The sequence below is a fragment of the Malaclemys terrapin genome, chromosome 12, assembly GCF_027887155.1.
Source record: "Malaclemys terrapin pileata isolate rMalTer1 chromosome 12, rMalTer1.hap1, whole genome shotgun sequence".
In the NCBI taxonomy this organism is placed as follows: domain Eukaryota; kingdom Metazoa; phylum Chordata; order Testudines; family Emydidae; genus Malaclemys; species Malaclemys terrapin.
The window spans coordinates 46,507,301-46,523,949 of NC_071516.1; the positions used below are offsets into that span (position 1 = coordinate 46,507,301).

Here is a 16,649-nt window from a genome sequence, read left to right on the forward strand (position 1 = left end):
CGCACTCCAGGGCAGATCGGATGTTTTCCCTAAGATATTGATGCCCAAACCCATGTGCAGAAGTCTGTCCAATAATGGCTACAGAACACACAAGCCCTCAGCACTAGCAGACAGAGTTCAGCTGTAAGTCATTGCCTCAGCTACCCCCAAAGGGCACAACATCCTAGGCTTGCGTGTTAGAAGAGTACACAACATTGCAGCATTAGTGACTCACACAGAAAGTCTGCTTTGTCCTCAACTAAATCCAATCTTTACTCAAGAGGGACAAGTTAATCAGGGAGCAGCATCCCAGAGTCCAGGGCCCATTCCACAGAAAACAGGACCAGCCCTAAACTGGGGAACGTTCGAGCAGGCAGGTCCTTACGGATGAGTTTGGAACCCAACCTGTCATGTCTCAGCCCTCACCCACCCACAGACAAGTTCTCAACATTTTAGTCTTAAAAGGGGGTGAACGATCAGATTTATGCTCCTCCCACCCCACAGATACAGAGGCCCGTATTTAACCTCAGAAAGGGTAAACTTGGCTGGAAGAGTCAAGGTGTGTGTGTCTCAAATCTGAACTGGAAGCAGCAGCCATGTCTCCTTGCTTTTCTGGTGCATATTCATTAACTATCAGGGGGCTCAAGCATTAGTGCCCCTTAATCAGGTTTTGTCCTTTGAACCTCTCATCCAGCCTGTGACTGGGACTCAGAGAAGACCTGGGCCTTTCTGCACCCCAAACAAGGCAGCAGCCTGAGCCCAGATGATAATACGTTTGGAGAAATGATACTCAGCTCCAGGAGTAGGATATCTGCCAGCGCACAAACCCCTGGCTTGCATTATGAGACATGCATCCCCAACCAAAAACTTCTTGTGGTACATCCTGCTCCTACTTGTCCCCTTCACCAACTGCTCTATGCCTTAATCTCCCTCCAGTGTGGCAGATGCCGCTGCATATACTGGACCAGAGGGTGCCCCCAGGTGGACAGATGCAGGTAGATGCACCAGGTAAAAACCATACTTTTTTTTATTGTTAAATCATAAAGGTATCAAAATTAAAAGAGGAAAATTACAGGGGATTTAACAGAACTATGGGGCGAGCCAGGGGCGTGGCAGGAGACAACACCATGAACACGTGGGCGGGCAGTGAGAAGGAGGCTGGGGAGGGGCCGGTGACAGGCTCAATCTCAGGTGGGCACCTTGCTGGGGGGGTTGTGCCAGTGGCTTAGGAGTCATCTTCACCATTGGCACTGTCTCTGTCGTCCTCTCCTTCCTCCGCCTCCTTCTCGTCACCCTTGATGGATTCCAGCTGGGAGAGAGGGGACAGGAAGGGGTTAGCCACAGTGATACCCACTCTGCCCTGGCTCTCTCTGGTTTCAGGGTTCATACCTGGTCATCCCCTCGATCCTCATTATCATCATCGTCCAGCAGGTCCCCCTCCTCAGCAGAGTCATCTGCCCCAGCCTCAGACTCCATCTTCACGTTGCTCTCCTCCTTCTTCATGGAGCTGCTGCTCTGCTCCTCCTCAGACTTCTCGTTCTTCATCTCTGCAGGGGGTGAGGTTGGGTATCAGGGGAAATGCCACCCCAGGGCCTTGTGCCCACCCTCCATCCAGGGAGCTGAGGCTGCCCTGAGCAAAGCACACCCCATGGACGGGGACGGATTCTCCCAAGCCTACCACAGCTCCACACCAAGGACAAACCAACGTGGGTCCCCCGAGGGAGCCCCACGTCCTTCTCCACCCCCCCTCTCACCCGTTTGTTTACTTTGATCCTTCTCGATCTTTTCCAGGCTCTCCAGCAGCGAATCCACTTTCTGTTTGATCTGGGTCAGCTCCTTCTTAATGGTCTGGATGTCATCACCTTTCACTGAAACCCAAGAGAAGTAGGGGACTGATTGCCACTAGGACCCATCCCAACAGGGTTCAGGCTGCAACCCTAACTCCAGAATGCAGGGCCTTAAGACCCCGCACAGGCAAGGGAAAGTTAGTATCAGTACACACTACTCAGAATGGGTCTGGCACCTGCAGCCTGTCTGACCCCGCCCCAGACCCCTCAAGTCAGCACTGCAGGCTCCAACACGTACATTTACCAGACTTGGAGGATGATCCTCGCTGACCACTCTTGGAATTAAAGCCACTCTTGCCTCGGCGGGAGGTGTTGCCAGAGACACGCTGGCGTTTGGAGGGCACCACAGCCCGGGCGATGGGGGGAGGTGGGGGCACACGTGCTGGGTAGCTGTACATCCTAGGAGCAGGAGGAAAACAGTGACCCCCGAGCAACAGGAGGACCTCCATGCACCCACCTGCACACTGAGCTGCAGAGTGTTACGTCCCTTGAGAGATTGCATGTGCAGTGCTAAAGCTTATAGTCATCCTCCCAGGACACTCAACGTACCTGTCATAGTAATCTCGCTGGAAATCATAGTCCAGGTCAAAGGAGGACCTGGAAAAGAAAGCCCATGAGACAGGGTCAGGATGGGCAGACAGCCTGGGGGAGAGAAAGGGGGGAAGAGGAGGAGAAGGAGGAGGTGATGGTGGGGAGGGACCCTGCTGAGGAAGTGGGGAAAGAGGTGCTGCTGCACCGAACCTGCTCCTCATGGAGGGAGACAGGACCCAGCAGCCCAGCCTGAGGGACTCATTGGCTTCTCAGTGTAGGTTATACACACACACACACGGAGCCATGCTGCAGGAGGGCTTTGCAGAGCAAACCCACCAGCACCTGTCTCTCCAGTTTGCCTACCACCCAGCTGCTACGAGCTGGGATGGGCCTGGGCAGAACCTCCCACACCCACAGAGCCCCAGCAATTCATACACTTGGGGCAGGGGCCTAGGCAGCCCGAGACACCCAAGGGAGGCATCTAATGTGCAGCCACTTCCCAACATCCCTCCCCACCTCTGGGAGACAGAAAGAGAGAGAGAAGAGGTGCCCACGCAGGGCATAAACGCGATATAAAAAACATAAGGGTCCCGACCTGACTAGAGGGGACGGAGAAGGTGGTGCAGCTACTGACCCGTACATCTCTGCTGCCGACCGCTTCACGCCTGCCTTGCCCCGGTTCACCTTCGGCTCAGCCGCCAGGTTGATATCTGGAAGAGAAGCAGACACATGCTGAGCAGACAGCCCTACTCCTCATTGATGTGAGGAACTAACAACACTTCGACTGACTGGAGCCAGGCCCATAGGGGACAGCTCCTGGATCAGAGCCACTCTCCCCCACTGGAGTGCTAGCTCTGACCAGTGCAGCTCACCGGCATAAAGTGATAGCATGATCCGTGTTCCTCTCCAGCACGACCTGGTACCCAGACCCACCAAATGGGCCATGGGGAACAGCTGGCAGTGGGGAAGCAGACACACAAGCGCTCATCTACCACAGAGGCCAGGCAACGGGAAGGCTCCCCACACAGGCAAGGCTTGCCCAGAAAAAATTCCCAACTCTAGACTGTGACCACAATGTATCCAGCTTGCAACAGGGCCTGTGTGTGTCAGTGACCCAGCCATGCACTGGCAATAGGGAAAGGGGCAGATTGCATAATGGGTGCCTCAGTCTCCATAGAGCCCCACAGACATCCCCTGATTCACATCCCTGTGCCCAAGACTTCTTGAGCATCATACCAACCTCCCTTGACAGGTCAGCACTAGGTGTCTGTTGGCTGCTGGCCAGTGCCCATAATAGCTTCTGAGATAAACCTGAGCCCTGGGGGAAGAGGCAGTGGCATCTCTTGTATCAGAGATCTGCAGAGGGTCAGAAACCTGCTACTCTGAAACACACACCCCCATCCCCACCCACCCCCATCCATTCCATGTTCAGTTCTCCTGCTCCCTCCTAGCTCCTGTGATCAGGCGCTACAGGGGGGCACCTCAACAGCCCAACAACTAGCCAGGATGGGAGTGTTGGGTGAAACTCTCACAGAACCTGGCTGGTGATCAGCTTATCTTCTGCAGTACGCGCGGATGGGGTGGGAGGCACAGCTAGGGGACGCCCACCAAGGGTCTGGCCAGCAATCTCCCTCGTATGGTGGGTAGGGTTAGGGCAGACAGGAGGTGCTTACCTGGGAACAGGCCAATGCTATCCCTGACATCTCCCCAAGTATGTGAGGGTGGAGGACTGTCTGGTCTGGCTTAGGGATGCAGTCAGGAGGCGCTCACCTAGGACCATGCACATGCTAACTCTGCGATACTCCTCGGTGTGCAGAAAGGGGTATCTAATCTGAGTTAGGGATGCAGCCAGGAGGCACTCACCTAGAACCTGGCCTGCGATCATCCGGCCATCCTCCCCAGCCACAGCAGCGCGGGCATTCCGCTCGTTGACATACTGCACAAAGGCAAAGCCCTTGTGCACAGAGCAGCCCACAATTTTGCCATACTTGGAGAAGATAGCCTCCACGTCAGACTTCTTCACCACCAGCGTGTTGAGATTCCCGATGAATACGCGCGAGTTCATGGAGCGCGGGTCTGTCTTGTTGGTGACGTTGCTGGCCATGGCTCACACGCAGCACGGACCTGCTGGGGTGGGGAGAGCTGGTCAGAGGGACAGTCACAGAAATGAACACACCCCATCTCCCTGCATCTCGGAGCCAGGTCCTGTCTCTACTGCCATCCATCCGGGCATCCAAGTGCTTTAGGACGAGGGACCGCGATCTCAGAACCTCCAGTCACACCACAAGGCATGACTCTCACAATTAGACTTGGGTGAGCAGAGGGAAGGCCTGTCCATGACTACAGAGTGATCCAGTGCCAGGGACAGCCAGATCCACCCCCTTTTAGAACTACCACTGTATAAGGCACTGGTGAGAGCTCATCTGGAATATGCTGTGCAATTCCAGTCTCCCATGTTTAAGAAAGATGCAGTCAAACTGGAACAGGTGCAGACAGCCTGCTAGGATGATCAGATGAATGGAAAACCTACCTTATGAGGGGAGACTTAAGGAGCTTGCCTCATTTAGCCTAACAAAGTGAAGCCTGAGGGGAGATGTGACTGATCTCTATAAATACATCAGAGGGATAAACACCAGGAAGGAAAGAGTTATTTTAATTAAGGGCCAATGCTGGCACAAGAACAAATGGCTATAAACTGGCCATCAACAAGTTTAGGCCTGAAATGAGACAAAGGTTTGTAACCAGCATAGGATTGAAGTTCTGGAAGACCATAAGAACGGCCATACTGGGTCAGACCAAAGGTCCATCTAGCCCAGGATCCTGTCTTCCGACAGTGGCCAATGCCAGATGCCCCAGAGGAAATGAACAGAACAGGTAATCAGCAAGTGATCCATCCCATCGCCAATTCCCAGCTTCTGGCAAACAGAGGCTAGGGACACCATCCCCGCCAATCCTGGCTAATAGCCATTGATAGACCTATCCTCCATGCATTTATCTACTTCTTTTTTGAACCCTGTTAGTCTTGGCCTTCACAGCATCTTCTGGCAAGGAGTTCCACAGGTTGATTATGCATTGTGTGAAAAAATACTTCCTTTTGTTTTAAACCTGCTGTCTATTAATTTCATTTGGTGGCCCCTAGTTCTTGTGTTATGAGGAGTAAATAACACTTCCTTATTTACTTTCTCCACACCAGTAATGATTTTATAGACATCTATCATATCCCCCCTCAGTCATCTTTTCCAAGCTGAAAAGTCCCAGTCTTATTAATCTCTCCTCATACAGCAGCCGTTCCAAACCCCTAATTATTTTTGTTGCCCTTTTCTGAACCCTTTCCAAGTCCAATATATCTTTTTTGAGATGGGGCAACCACATCTGCACACAGTATTCAAGATGTGGGCATACCATGATTTATATAGAGGCAATATGATATCTTGTCTTACTATCCCTTTCTTAATGATTCTCAACATTCTGTTCACTTTTTTGACTGCCGCTGCACATTGAGTGGGTTTTTTCAGGGAATTATCCACAATGACTCCAAGATCCCATGCCAAGGGGAGCAGTGGAGGCAAAAAAAAAACCTACTTTGTTTCAAGACTGAGCTTTACAAGTTTAATAGACGTGATGATATGAGGCTACCTACATTGGCAAAAGGCCCATCTGTGACTTCTATTAGCAAATATCCCCAACAGTCAAAATGAAACACTAGAAGGGGAGGGTTGAGTTACTACAGAGAATTCTTTCCCAGGTGTCTGCCTGGTGGGTCTTGCCCACATGCTCAGAGTCTAAACACCATATTTGGGGTCAGGAAATAATTTCCCCCCAGAACAGATTGGCAGAGACCTTGGGGGGGGGGGGGGGGGGAGATATTGCACCTGCCTCTGCAATGTGGAACACGGTTCATTTGATAGCTTGAACTAAAGTAAATGGTGGATTCTTTGTAACTTGACGTCTAAGTCAAGATTTGAGGACGTCAGTAGCTCAGCCAGAGGTTTCAGGCCTACTACAGGAGCATATAGGTGAGATTCTATAGCCTGATGTGCCTGAGGTCAAGCTAGATCATCATGATTGTTTCTTCTGTCCTTCAAGTCTATGAGTAACACTGTGTATACAAGCCCCCAGAGCATCTGTTGCTGCAGAAGACACTACAATACCTACGGAGAGGAGAGGCCCAACACCTAGCCCTAGGCACTTGCCTAGCTCTCCAACTTTTCCTGGTCCTGGAATACAACCAGTGCCAGACCCAGTCACATAGGGCTCCGTCTGGCCCGGAATCACCTGGCAGCAGCCACCACCTCAGAGGAAGCGCTAAGAAACCTCGCAGCAGACAGTTCCCCACCCCCAGCCCCCACAGTTCCGGGTCAATCCAGAGTCTGAAGGAGGAAAGCTTAGATCCCTTCCACCCTTGGGTTTTAGGATGGGATTTCCAAAAGGAGCCTAGGAGTTTGGGACATGGGCAATAGCTCCCCCTCAGTACTTTTGGCTATCCCAGTCTTAACCCCGGCTAATGGAACTCTGGATGAACATGCCCAATCTGCCTGGACCCTACCAACCTCTTGGCCTCCTCAGCGACACCATGTGACGGGGAGTTCCACTGGCTATATGTCCATGGCATGAAACCATTTCCTTTTTAGCAGCATCACACTAGCTGCCTTTCCATTTCATTAACTCTGCCCTTGGTTCTGTAATGCGACTGCAGATCTACCAGCTGTTGTTGTGTACCCTCCATTCTCTCCCCTCTACGAGGGGCCGTCACAATCTCTTTGTGAAGCAGACAGGCTGGATGTGAACAAGCTCATGTGGACCCCTGGACCCTTTCTCCCAGCACGTCATTTCCATACTGGGAGTGGTGAGGGGCTGGACAGTCTTCGTGCAGACCCTGCCTTGTGCTCCACACCAGCCAATTCAGACCAAGGAGGCAGAGTGACCTTCTCTGGGTCACCCAGTGACATAGGGGCTCACCTCAGACCCAAGCACTTCACCAAGTGCTCTCCCTCCCCGACATTCTGTGCATGCTTTCCCAGCTGCCCTACAGACAAGAAGCTGTTCATGAAAGAGCAATAACTTGCCCCTTCTGATGCAGACAAGCACAGGATATGATGGGCATAGGGCAGTATACAGGCACTGTGCATCAGTGGTATGAGGCAAGGATCAGCATGGGGGCCATGCTGCATGACATGAAGATGGAGCACAGCTTTATTTCCACTTGCCTCTAATGAAGGGGATGTTCTCTCATGGAGCTGCAGGGGGCTAGGAGGGGAAGGGAACAGAGGTCTGGAAGACTTCTTGAGAACTGTCCCCCATCTCTCAGGATGGGAGTGACCCTTTACACTCAACTCTGCTGCAAAGAAGATTTTGTGGGGGGCAACAAACAGCCCCACTCCCCAAAAGGGCAAGGCATTGGGGGCTGGTGAGTTAACACACCTGCATTTCGACAGCCAGACAGAGCATCTGCCAAGGGCTCAAGGACCATACAATGAACATGGCGCCAGTGGCAGTCCCTGCTGCAGGAGCCCTTGGACTAAAGTAGCAGGGGTGGCTGCAAGTCAGGATTGAGGGGCCTCAGCAGAGCTTGGTGAGGACTCCAGGTCTTGAGAGCATGTCACTGAGTGGTGAGGTCAGCATGCTCTACCCCCACAGGTGGTTCAACCCCCTGCTGCTTTTGCACATACCAACCACTGACAAGGAAAGAGAGAACAACCTACATACAGCTCTAGCAAGACCCCATCTGGGACCTGGCGCTCAGGTCCAAGACCCTCAAACTCAAAGGCCTCCGGTCCCAGAGCAGGGAGGGGAGAGTCACTCTATACACAGGTTCAGAAGATCCCACCTGGGATCCTGTGCTCAGCTTCGGACTCCTCACTGGGAGGGACATCTGAGGAGAGCAGCAGAAGGGTTCATGGGATGCTGGAAGGCTTCACGTCTGGGGCAGCTGAGCCTAATTGTGTGTTGAGAACAGGATTTCCATGGCTTCCCTTCCTTGGTCTCTTTCAAACCCAGAACTCTTCTCGTGATGCAGCTTTTGGAAGTGGAAATGTGACCACACTTACACAGCCTGCTTGGTTATCACGGCTGATCTTTCCCCTCCCACCACCAGAGTCACATGACCATGGCCCTTACCATGGCAGCACCCCCACACCCTGCAGCTCTGCTAATGTATGTCTCTGCCACAAGCGAACCTTGGACCACGCCTGAAATACAACACTGGCACCCACAACAATGCCTCCTCCATGCCAGGGCCTTTAGTTCTGGCTGCTGAAGCTTGCAATAAAACCTATTGGCCCTCACACCTCTTACCATGGCCCAGGATGGGTTTGTATCTGCGCCGCACGTGGTACCACCAGCTGCCACTGCTGCTCCAGGCTGGGTTTCCATGTCGTTGTGGTGGGTTGTTTGTGAGGGAAGGACGGTGTAGAGGAAGAGCGGGAGGAGGGTTTGGGGGTCAAAGGAGGAGAGGGGCTGTTTGGGGAAGGGCCATCGCTATCAGGAGCGATCAGCACCACAGACATCATATTGCAGCAACAGTTTAAAAATTGTACAAATGAAAGATTAAAAATAAAAAATAAAAAAATAAAAAAAATACAGACTTCCAGAGATGTTCTAAAACAATTCAGGAGAAACCAGGTCCCGCTCTCAGCAGCCAGGCAGTCAGGGGGGAAAAAAAAGAGTTAGCGTGATCAATCCACTTTAAAAATTTAAAAACCTTCCACAGTCAGGAACACTCAGAAAAACTCGATTTCATCCGGTTAAAAATCAGCAGTGTCATTATCATCACCATCAGCAACATATCAGCATAGTCAAGTCATCAGCATTATAGTAGTATAATAGTAATAGTAACTAGCAACAACAATAAAAAGGAAATCAGTGGAAAGGCAGGAAAAATGGAAAAAAAAATTGGAATAACTTACTGTAGCTGAAGATCAAAAAAATCTCACTGTAAAAAAACAAAAATAAAAATAGCCCAGATTAGAAAAACGGGAGGTGCCAAAAGGTCAAGTCAGCAACGATCATTTCTGTTCTCTCCCTCTCTCTCTCTGTTCCAGCCACGGTTACCACAGAACCGCCTGGGGAGAGCTCTCGGTAGGAGACAATCACAGCCCTTTGCACATCATCATTTCACTCTAAAAATACCCGAGGAGAGGTCAGCTCATGAGGGGCGAAAAGGCTCCTCATCTACCCCAGCTGCTGCAGAAAAAATAGAGATAGAGACTTTAAAAATTACATCTTAAATCCAGCTCCAGTTTGGCGCAGGGAGCGCTAGGCCACGGGGACACCGTTAAAATGGCTCTATAAAATTGGGAGGTGTGCGTGTGTGGGGAGGGGGGTTAAAACGAAGCTGAGCTCCAGTGAGAAGGGATGGGGTTTCGCCTCGCTGCCCTGTGAAAGGAGAAGGGACAGATTGAGTCAGGGTTCCTCAAAAACACTGCACGCATCTCCCACTCGCCCACCAAGAGACCTGCCTACCTCCCAGGGGGCCGCAAGCTCACAGATGCCCTGGCTCAATTAGGGTTCTGGGTGCGATGAAACTCTGTCTCCATCTTAATCTCTCTGCTTCTCCCTATCGCCAAGGAAGCAGCTCTGATGACTTGTGAGCACAGACACTTGTGAGCTTGTGGCGGGAGGCAGCTTCAAGTGGGGGTGCATCATGTTCACACACCATGAGGCAATGAGGGCGAAGGGAAGGAGAACATACATATGCTGGAGCCAATCCTGACAGAGGATGGGGAGAGGAACCTGCAAGTCAGTTAACTGGAACTCCAGGAATGTGGGAGGTTTGAGGCACTACAGCCTCCTGGGGTTGGAAGCCCCCTTCCTGTCCCTGTCAGGTATTACAGAAGGCAGCTTGCTACTGGAAAAGGGGATGAGGTTGCCTTCTCTCCCTCTGAAGAGATCAGCATTAGATATAGCTGGAGATGGGATACCAGGCTAGGTGGGCCCACTGCCCTGTGGCCTGAGGGGCCATGGATATGATGTGAAAGAAATACCAGTCTACATGGGCCCATCTATCTGATCCAGCTTGAAAGGGGATGGGGAGGATCCCAGGGTAGATGAGCCCATTACCACACTGGTTCAGAACACAGACAAAGTGGATTAGATGTGCAGAAGTGTACTGGGGGAGACACTGGGAGAGGAAGTGTCCTGTGCCTTTAGTATACACTGCCACCACATGCTCCCCTGGCATGGTTCAGGGACAGCCTGAACTGCAGGGTCCGCGTTACCCCAACATAAGTCACATTGTAAGTCACTCTCTCCTTCAAATCATCTCTGATCACTAGGAATAAGGCAGAGTCCCAGCCTACAGCATAGGGGGACAGGATCCTCTCACTCTCACCTATTGCTATGTTTATTAAACAACAAGAATGTCTACATGAGGCCATGCCTCTAGGATCTGAGCTCCACAAGTTGTTTCCCCAGCCCACTGTTACCCAAGAGAGGTGGTGTGATAGTGGGGAGGCTGACACTCCGGTTTGCAGTCACAACAGACACCAAACGCCTGCTGTTTCACACAAGGTTTGGTTACCCCCCCAGGTAGACACACACACACAGCACTGATTTGCATCAGCTGCCCAAATCCCTGCAGTGATGTTTGTGCCCAGGGACCATTTACAGACACTTCTTGAACCAGAGATGATAAGGGGGTTAGCCGCCCCTCCCGGCAGGGGTCTGAATGTGTGGCCCCTCCCTACCATGTGAGTACCATGGCAAGTGTCCCCAACAAAGTGTGTTTTTGTGGGAGGGTATATGGGCCAGCCGATCCTGATCATGGAGGCAGTCTGTGCACCCTCATGTGGGCCCCCCACCACCACAGGCGCATCTGGGCTCCCTCCATCTGACATCCTGGGGGGAGGAGAGAGCACCCCCGCCCACACATCCCTCCCGCCAACCTCCAGGTCTCAGCCATCTCAGCCACGGGGGTCAGCACAAGGGGGATGCCTGTGGGGTTAGCCCGCCTCCCCCTGCAAGGGGGCACTGGTTTCTCCTGGGGCTGGAGGGAACACATACCAAGTGAGTTAGCGCAAGTTCCGGCACTCCCCCACAATCCTACTCGTTAGGACGTACCATTCCCCCCCCCGGGGGGGGTCCGCCTGAGGCAGGATATTTACTCTACCAGTTATCCCGAACTCCCCCGCCCCGCCTACCCTGGTCTCCGCGTTCCGGGGAAGAAAGGGAGGTTTTGTTTCGGCAGCGCCATCCCCCCCCCCCCCCCCCGAAGAGGAGACTCTCCCCCCGGAACAGACCATTATCTCACCCCCATTTCCGACACTGGCCTTCCCAAAGAAAGGGGTAATTTCCCTCCCGCGGGCCGCACCATTACGGGAGGGGCGATGTCCGCCCACCCGCTATTCCCGGAGAGGAATGTGTGTGTCCCGCCCGGGGCCGGGCTGCGCACCGTTACCGGGGGAGGAGATTGTGCGTGTCGTGTCGTCGTTCCCCCCGCTCCAGGGCCGCACCATTCCCGCGAGGGGGGCAATGTGTGTGCCGAGCCCCTCCCCGCACCGCCACTGGGGAGGGTGACGCCTCCCGGGCCAGGACCGCACCATTAACCCCCAGGAAAGGCTCGCGAACGACTCACTCACCGCTAGACCCCAATACAGCTCCGCGTCACGCTCACTATCTCTACGCGGCCGCCTCACTCCGAGCTCCTCACAAAATGGCGTCTGCGCCGCGCAGCCCGGACTTATCTGTGCCCGCCCCCTTCACGCCTCCATTGGAGGGCGGGAAACCCCCTTCTCAGCAGTAATTGGCTAGCATGGAAGTCGAACACAATATTGGCCAATGAGAGGAAAGAGAGTGAGGGCGAGGCTAGGAGTGGCTCTGCCCCTTTCTCCCGCATGCGACGGAAAAAAAGATAACGATTGGATGAGGAATGTGTCACTCCCCAACCCAGCTCCAACTTTCCATTCTGACTGGCCTGTCATTCTCCCCCGTCCCTATTACATTTTCCTTTCTGATTGGATGAACAACTCATCAGGCCCCGCCCTAGCCTATAGGCCTCTGTGATTGCTCTGCTTTTGTCCTCATTGGTTGGCTGCCATGTCTGTCACTCTAAGACATTTCAACTCTTATAAGCCACAATCGAGGAAGAGGCGGGATCAACAGTGTCTGATTGACTGAAAGGGCTCCATGGCGGCGGAATTGCATCCGGGGCCTGCGCCCTGATACCTTCCCATTGGTCACAGTGGGGATGATGACGATTCTGTTTCCTCGCGTTGTCATTGGTGAGCAAAGGTGCCCCCGCTCCTGCTGTGGGAACGGCTAGCGGAGAACGCGCGGGAGCGGGTAGGTCGTGCTTCAGCCAATCAGCGCCGGGCCGCTCCCTTCCCGTAACGGTGATTGGCCGCTTTGAAACCGACCCTCTCAAATCAACAGCAGCCAGAAGCCGATTTTCGGGTGGGGAGGGGCTAGAGAGGAGCGGATCTGGGAGGCCTTGAGCGAAAGTGGCGGGGCTGAGGCAGAGGGCTGGGGGCTAGGGGCTGAGACAGAGCCGGGGGGGGACAATGAACTGGGGCGGGGAGGGGCTGAGGTGGCGAGAGCCGGCTGTGCCCTTCCCCCAGGGCCTGACTCTGAGCGGGCTGGTTTCGGGGTGCAGACCCCCCTCCCCACGTAGCATCAGAGACCAGCAAGGGACAGGGAGAGGTCGCTGAGTCCAGTCCCCTGCACTAAGTATTCCCTAGGCCATCGCTGGCAGGTGTTTGTCCAGCTTTCTCTTAAAAATCTCCAATGATGGCGATTCCACAACCTCCCGACACAATTTGTTCCAGTGCTTAACCACCCTGACAGGAAGTTTTTCCTAATGTCCAACCAAAGCCTCCCTTGCTACAATTTAAGCCCATTGTGTCTTGTCCTATCCTCAGAGGTTAAGAAGAACAATTCTTCTCCATCTTCCTTGTAACAACCTTTTTTGTACTTGAAACTGTTATGTCCCCTCTCACTCTTCTCTTTTCCAGACTGAACAAACTCAATCTTTCCCCATAGGTCATATTTTCTAGACCTTTAATAATTTTTGTTGCTTTTCTCTGGACTTTTTCCAATATTTGTCCACATCTGGCACCCAAAACTGGACACAATACTTCAGTTGAGGCCTAATCAGCACAGAGTACAGCAAAATAATTACTTCTCGTGTCTTACTTACAACACTCCTGCTAATACATCCCAGAATGATGTTTGCTTTTTTTGCAATAGTGTTACACTGTTGACTGTTTAGTTTGTGATCCATTATAACCCCCAGATCCCTTTCAGCAGTATTCCTACCTAGGTAGTCACTTGTTTCAGCAGCGCCATTCTCCACCCCACCCCCGAAGAGGAGACTCTCCCCCCTGGAACAGACCATTATCTCACCCCCATTTCCGACACTGGCCTTCCCAAAGAAAAGGGTAATTTTCCTCCCCCAGGCCGCACCATTGTGGGGGGGAGATGTGTGCAACTGATTGTTCCTTCCTAAGTGGAGTACTTTGCATTTGTCCTTATTGAATTTAATCCTATTTTCTTCAGACCATTTCTCCAGTTTGTCCTGATCATTTTGAATTTTAATCCTAGTCTCCAAAGCACTTACAACCCCTCCCAGCTTGATATTGTCCGCAAACTTTATAACTGTACTCTCTATGCCATTATCTAAATCATTGATGAAGATATGGAACAGAACCAGACCCAGAACTGATCCCCGCAGGACCCCACTCGTTATGCCCTTCCAGCATGACTGTGAACCACTGATTACTCTCTGGGAACAATTTTCCAACCAGTTATGCACCCACTTTATAGTAGCTCCATCTAGGTCGTATTTAGGGTGACCAGATCACCCAAGTCAAATATCGGGATGCGGGGAGGGAGGGCAAAAAAAAACCCAACAACCCCCCCCCTCCACAAGCGCTGGAGGGAGGCCCGGGAGATGCAGGGGAAGTGTGGGGCTGGAGTGAGTGAGAGTCCGGCCTGGCCCCGAGTGCAGGCAGGACTCAGTCAGGCGGTAGGGAGAGTAGGGGGGCAGCCCGCAGGGCCAGGCGGCGGCTGTTCTCCACCCCAAGGCAGCTGGACTTGGAGCAGCCGCTGCTGCAGCTCCCACTGCCGCAAGGGGAGGAAGCGGCCGATGGCCAAGCTTGGCGGCTGCGGCTCTGGCGCCTCCGAACCCCCTGGGCCTGCTGCGGGGACCCAGCAGCGCACACGCTGTGCCCAGCCCCTGGCCAGTCGCGTCTGGGCTGCTGCCCAGCTGGTGCTATCCCGCAGCAGCCCCGGAGTGGGGGTAGCAGGCCCCAGCCCCCCCCGTCCCGCTCGGTCCCGCAGGGAAACGAACGGGGCTGGGCTGCTGATGCCTCCACCCCAGGATAGCACCAGCTGGGCAGCAGCCCAGACGTGACTGGCCAGGGGCTGGGCGCTGCGTGCGCGCTGCTGGGTCCCCGCAGCAGGCCCAGGGGGTTTGGGCCCGGGTGCCGCAGCCGCCGAGCTTGGCCATCGGCTGCTTCCTCCCCCCGCGGCAGTGGGAGCTGCAGCAGCAGCTGCTCCCGAGTCCCGCTGCCCGGGGGGGAGAACAGCCGCCCCCCTACTCTCCCTACCGCCCAACTGAGTCCTGCCTGCACTCGGGGCCAGGCCGGACTCTCACTCACCCTGGCCCCGCGCTTCCCATGCGTCTCCCGGGCCTCCCTCCAGCACTTGCGGAGGGAGGAGGAATGGTGAGCCTGGGGAAGAGGCGGGGATTCGGGGAGGGAGCCAATGAGGGAAGGAGGGGGCAGAGTCAGGGCGGGGGGTGGGGCGCGAGCACTTCCGGGCTCCGGAGTATTTGTTTGTTTGTCCAGTGTCCCAACCTAACATTGGTCGGGACGCGGGACAAACAAGGAAATATCGGGACAGTCCCGATAAAATCGGGACGTCTGGTCACCCTAGTTGAATTTCCCTAGTTTGTTTATGAGAAGGTCATGCGAGACAGTATCAAAAGTCTAAAGTCAAGATATACCATGTCTACCACTTCCCCCCATCTACAAGGCTTGTTACCCTGTCAAAGAAAGCTATCAGGTTGGTTTGATAGGATTTGTTCTTGACGAATCCATGCTGACTGTTATTTATCACATTATCTTCTCAGTGTTTGCAAATTGATTGCTTAATTATTTGTGTGACGGGTTCGGCCACAGAGACCCCCTTGGGACTGTCACCCGATGGCGCTGAGACTACCTCTGAGCCCGTTTTCTCTGCCAGTTTGGGCTTCCAGAACCCTGCCTTGTTGAGCCAGACACGCCAGTCTGCTCCAACACAGACCCAGGGTCTGAACCACACGCCCCAAAGCTGCAGACTTAACTGAAAACGGCTTAAGAAGTGCTCCTGTCTCCAGCACCCAGACACCCACTCCTAATGGGATCCAAACCCCAAATTAATCTGTTTTCTCTGTATAAAGCTTATACAGGGTAAACTCATAAATTGTCCACCCTCTATAACAACGATGGAGAGAGATGGACAGCTGTTTGCTCCCCCAGGTATTACTTACTTACTCTGGGGTAATTAATAAGCAAAAGTATTTTATTAAGTATAAAAAGTAGGATTTAAGTGGTTCCAAGTAATAACAGACAGAACAAAGTAAGTTACCAAGCAAAATAAAACAAAACATGCAAGTCTAAGCCTAATACATTAAGAAACGGATTACAGATAAAATCTCACTCTGAGAGATATTCCAATATGTTTCTTTCACAGACTGGACGCCTTCTTAGTCTGGGCCCAATCCTTTCCCCTGGTACAGTTCTTGTTCACTCCAGCTCAGGTGGTAACTAGGGGATTTCTCATTACTGGAACCTCCTTTGTTCAGTTCCACCCCCTTATATAGCTTTGGCACAAGGCAGGAATCCTTTGTCCCCTGGGTCCCCACCCCTCCGTCTAAATGGAAAAGCACTAGATTTAAGATGGATTCCTGTACCAGGTGACATGGTCACATGTCCTTTGAGACCCCAAGCCTTCATTCTTCCTGGCCTGACTCACAGGAAGGCTTGCAAGTAAACAACTACAACCAATTGTCCTGGTTGATGGGAGCCATCTAGATTCCAAACCACCATTAATGGCCCCCACTTTGCATAATTACAATAGGACCTCAGAGTTATATTTCATATGTCTAATTTCAGATACAAGAATGATACATTTATACAAATAGGATGATCACACTCAGTAGATTATAAACTTTGTAATGATACCTTACAAGAGACCTTTTGCATGAAGCATATTCCAGTTACATTATATTCACACTCATTAGCATATTTTCATAAAATCATATGGAGTGCAATGTCACAATTTGCTCTATTATCTTTTTGGGTACAGAAGTTAAGT

General features: G+C 52.7%; 1 protein-coding gene across 10 annotated transcripts; it reads right to left on the reverse strand.

Annotated features, from left to right (window-relative positions):
* Window positions 1-988: 988 nt before the first annotated feature.
* Window positions 989-12,032, reverse strand: HNRNPC (heterogeneous nuclear ribonucleoprotein C). 10 transcript variants are annotated; one of them, XM_054045587.1, is made up of 10 exons: window positions 11,933-12,032; window positions 9,577-9,731; window positions 9,263-9,288; window positions 4,221-4,481; window positions 2,953-3,067; window positions 2,376-2,423; window positions 2,065-2,225; window positions 1,734-1,847; window positions 1,369-1,526; window positions 989-1,288 (listed from the first exon to the last, which is right to left on the reverse strand). In XM_054045587.1, the coding sequence occupies exons 4-10, from the start codon at window positions 4,459-4,461 to the stop codon at window positions 1,205-1,207; spliced, it is 921 nt and encodes a 306-aa protein (XP_053901562.1). In that variant the 5' UTR covers window positions 4,462-4,481; window positions 9,263-9,288; window positions 9,577-9,731; window positions 11,933-12,032; the 3' UTR covers window positions 989-1,204. The 10 variants fall into 10 exon arrangements, with proteins under 10 accessions (XP_053901562.1, XP_053901560.1, XP_053901561.1 ...); XM_054045585.1 differs by having other exon boundaries at window positions 4,221-4,484; XM_054045586.1 differs by lacking the exon at window positions 9,577-9,731 and having other exon boundaries at window positions 11,933-12,023.
* Window positions 12,033-16,649: the final 4,617 nt, after the last annotated feature.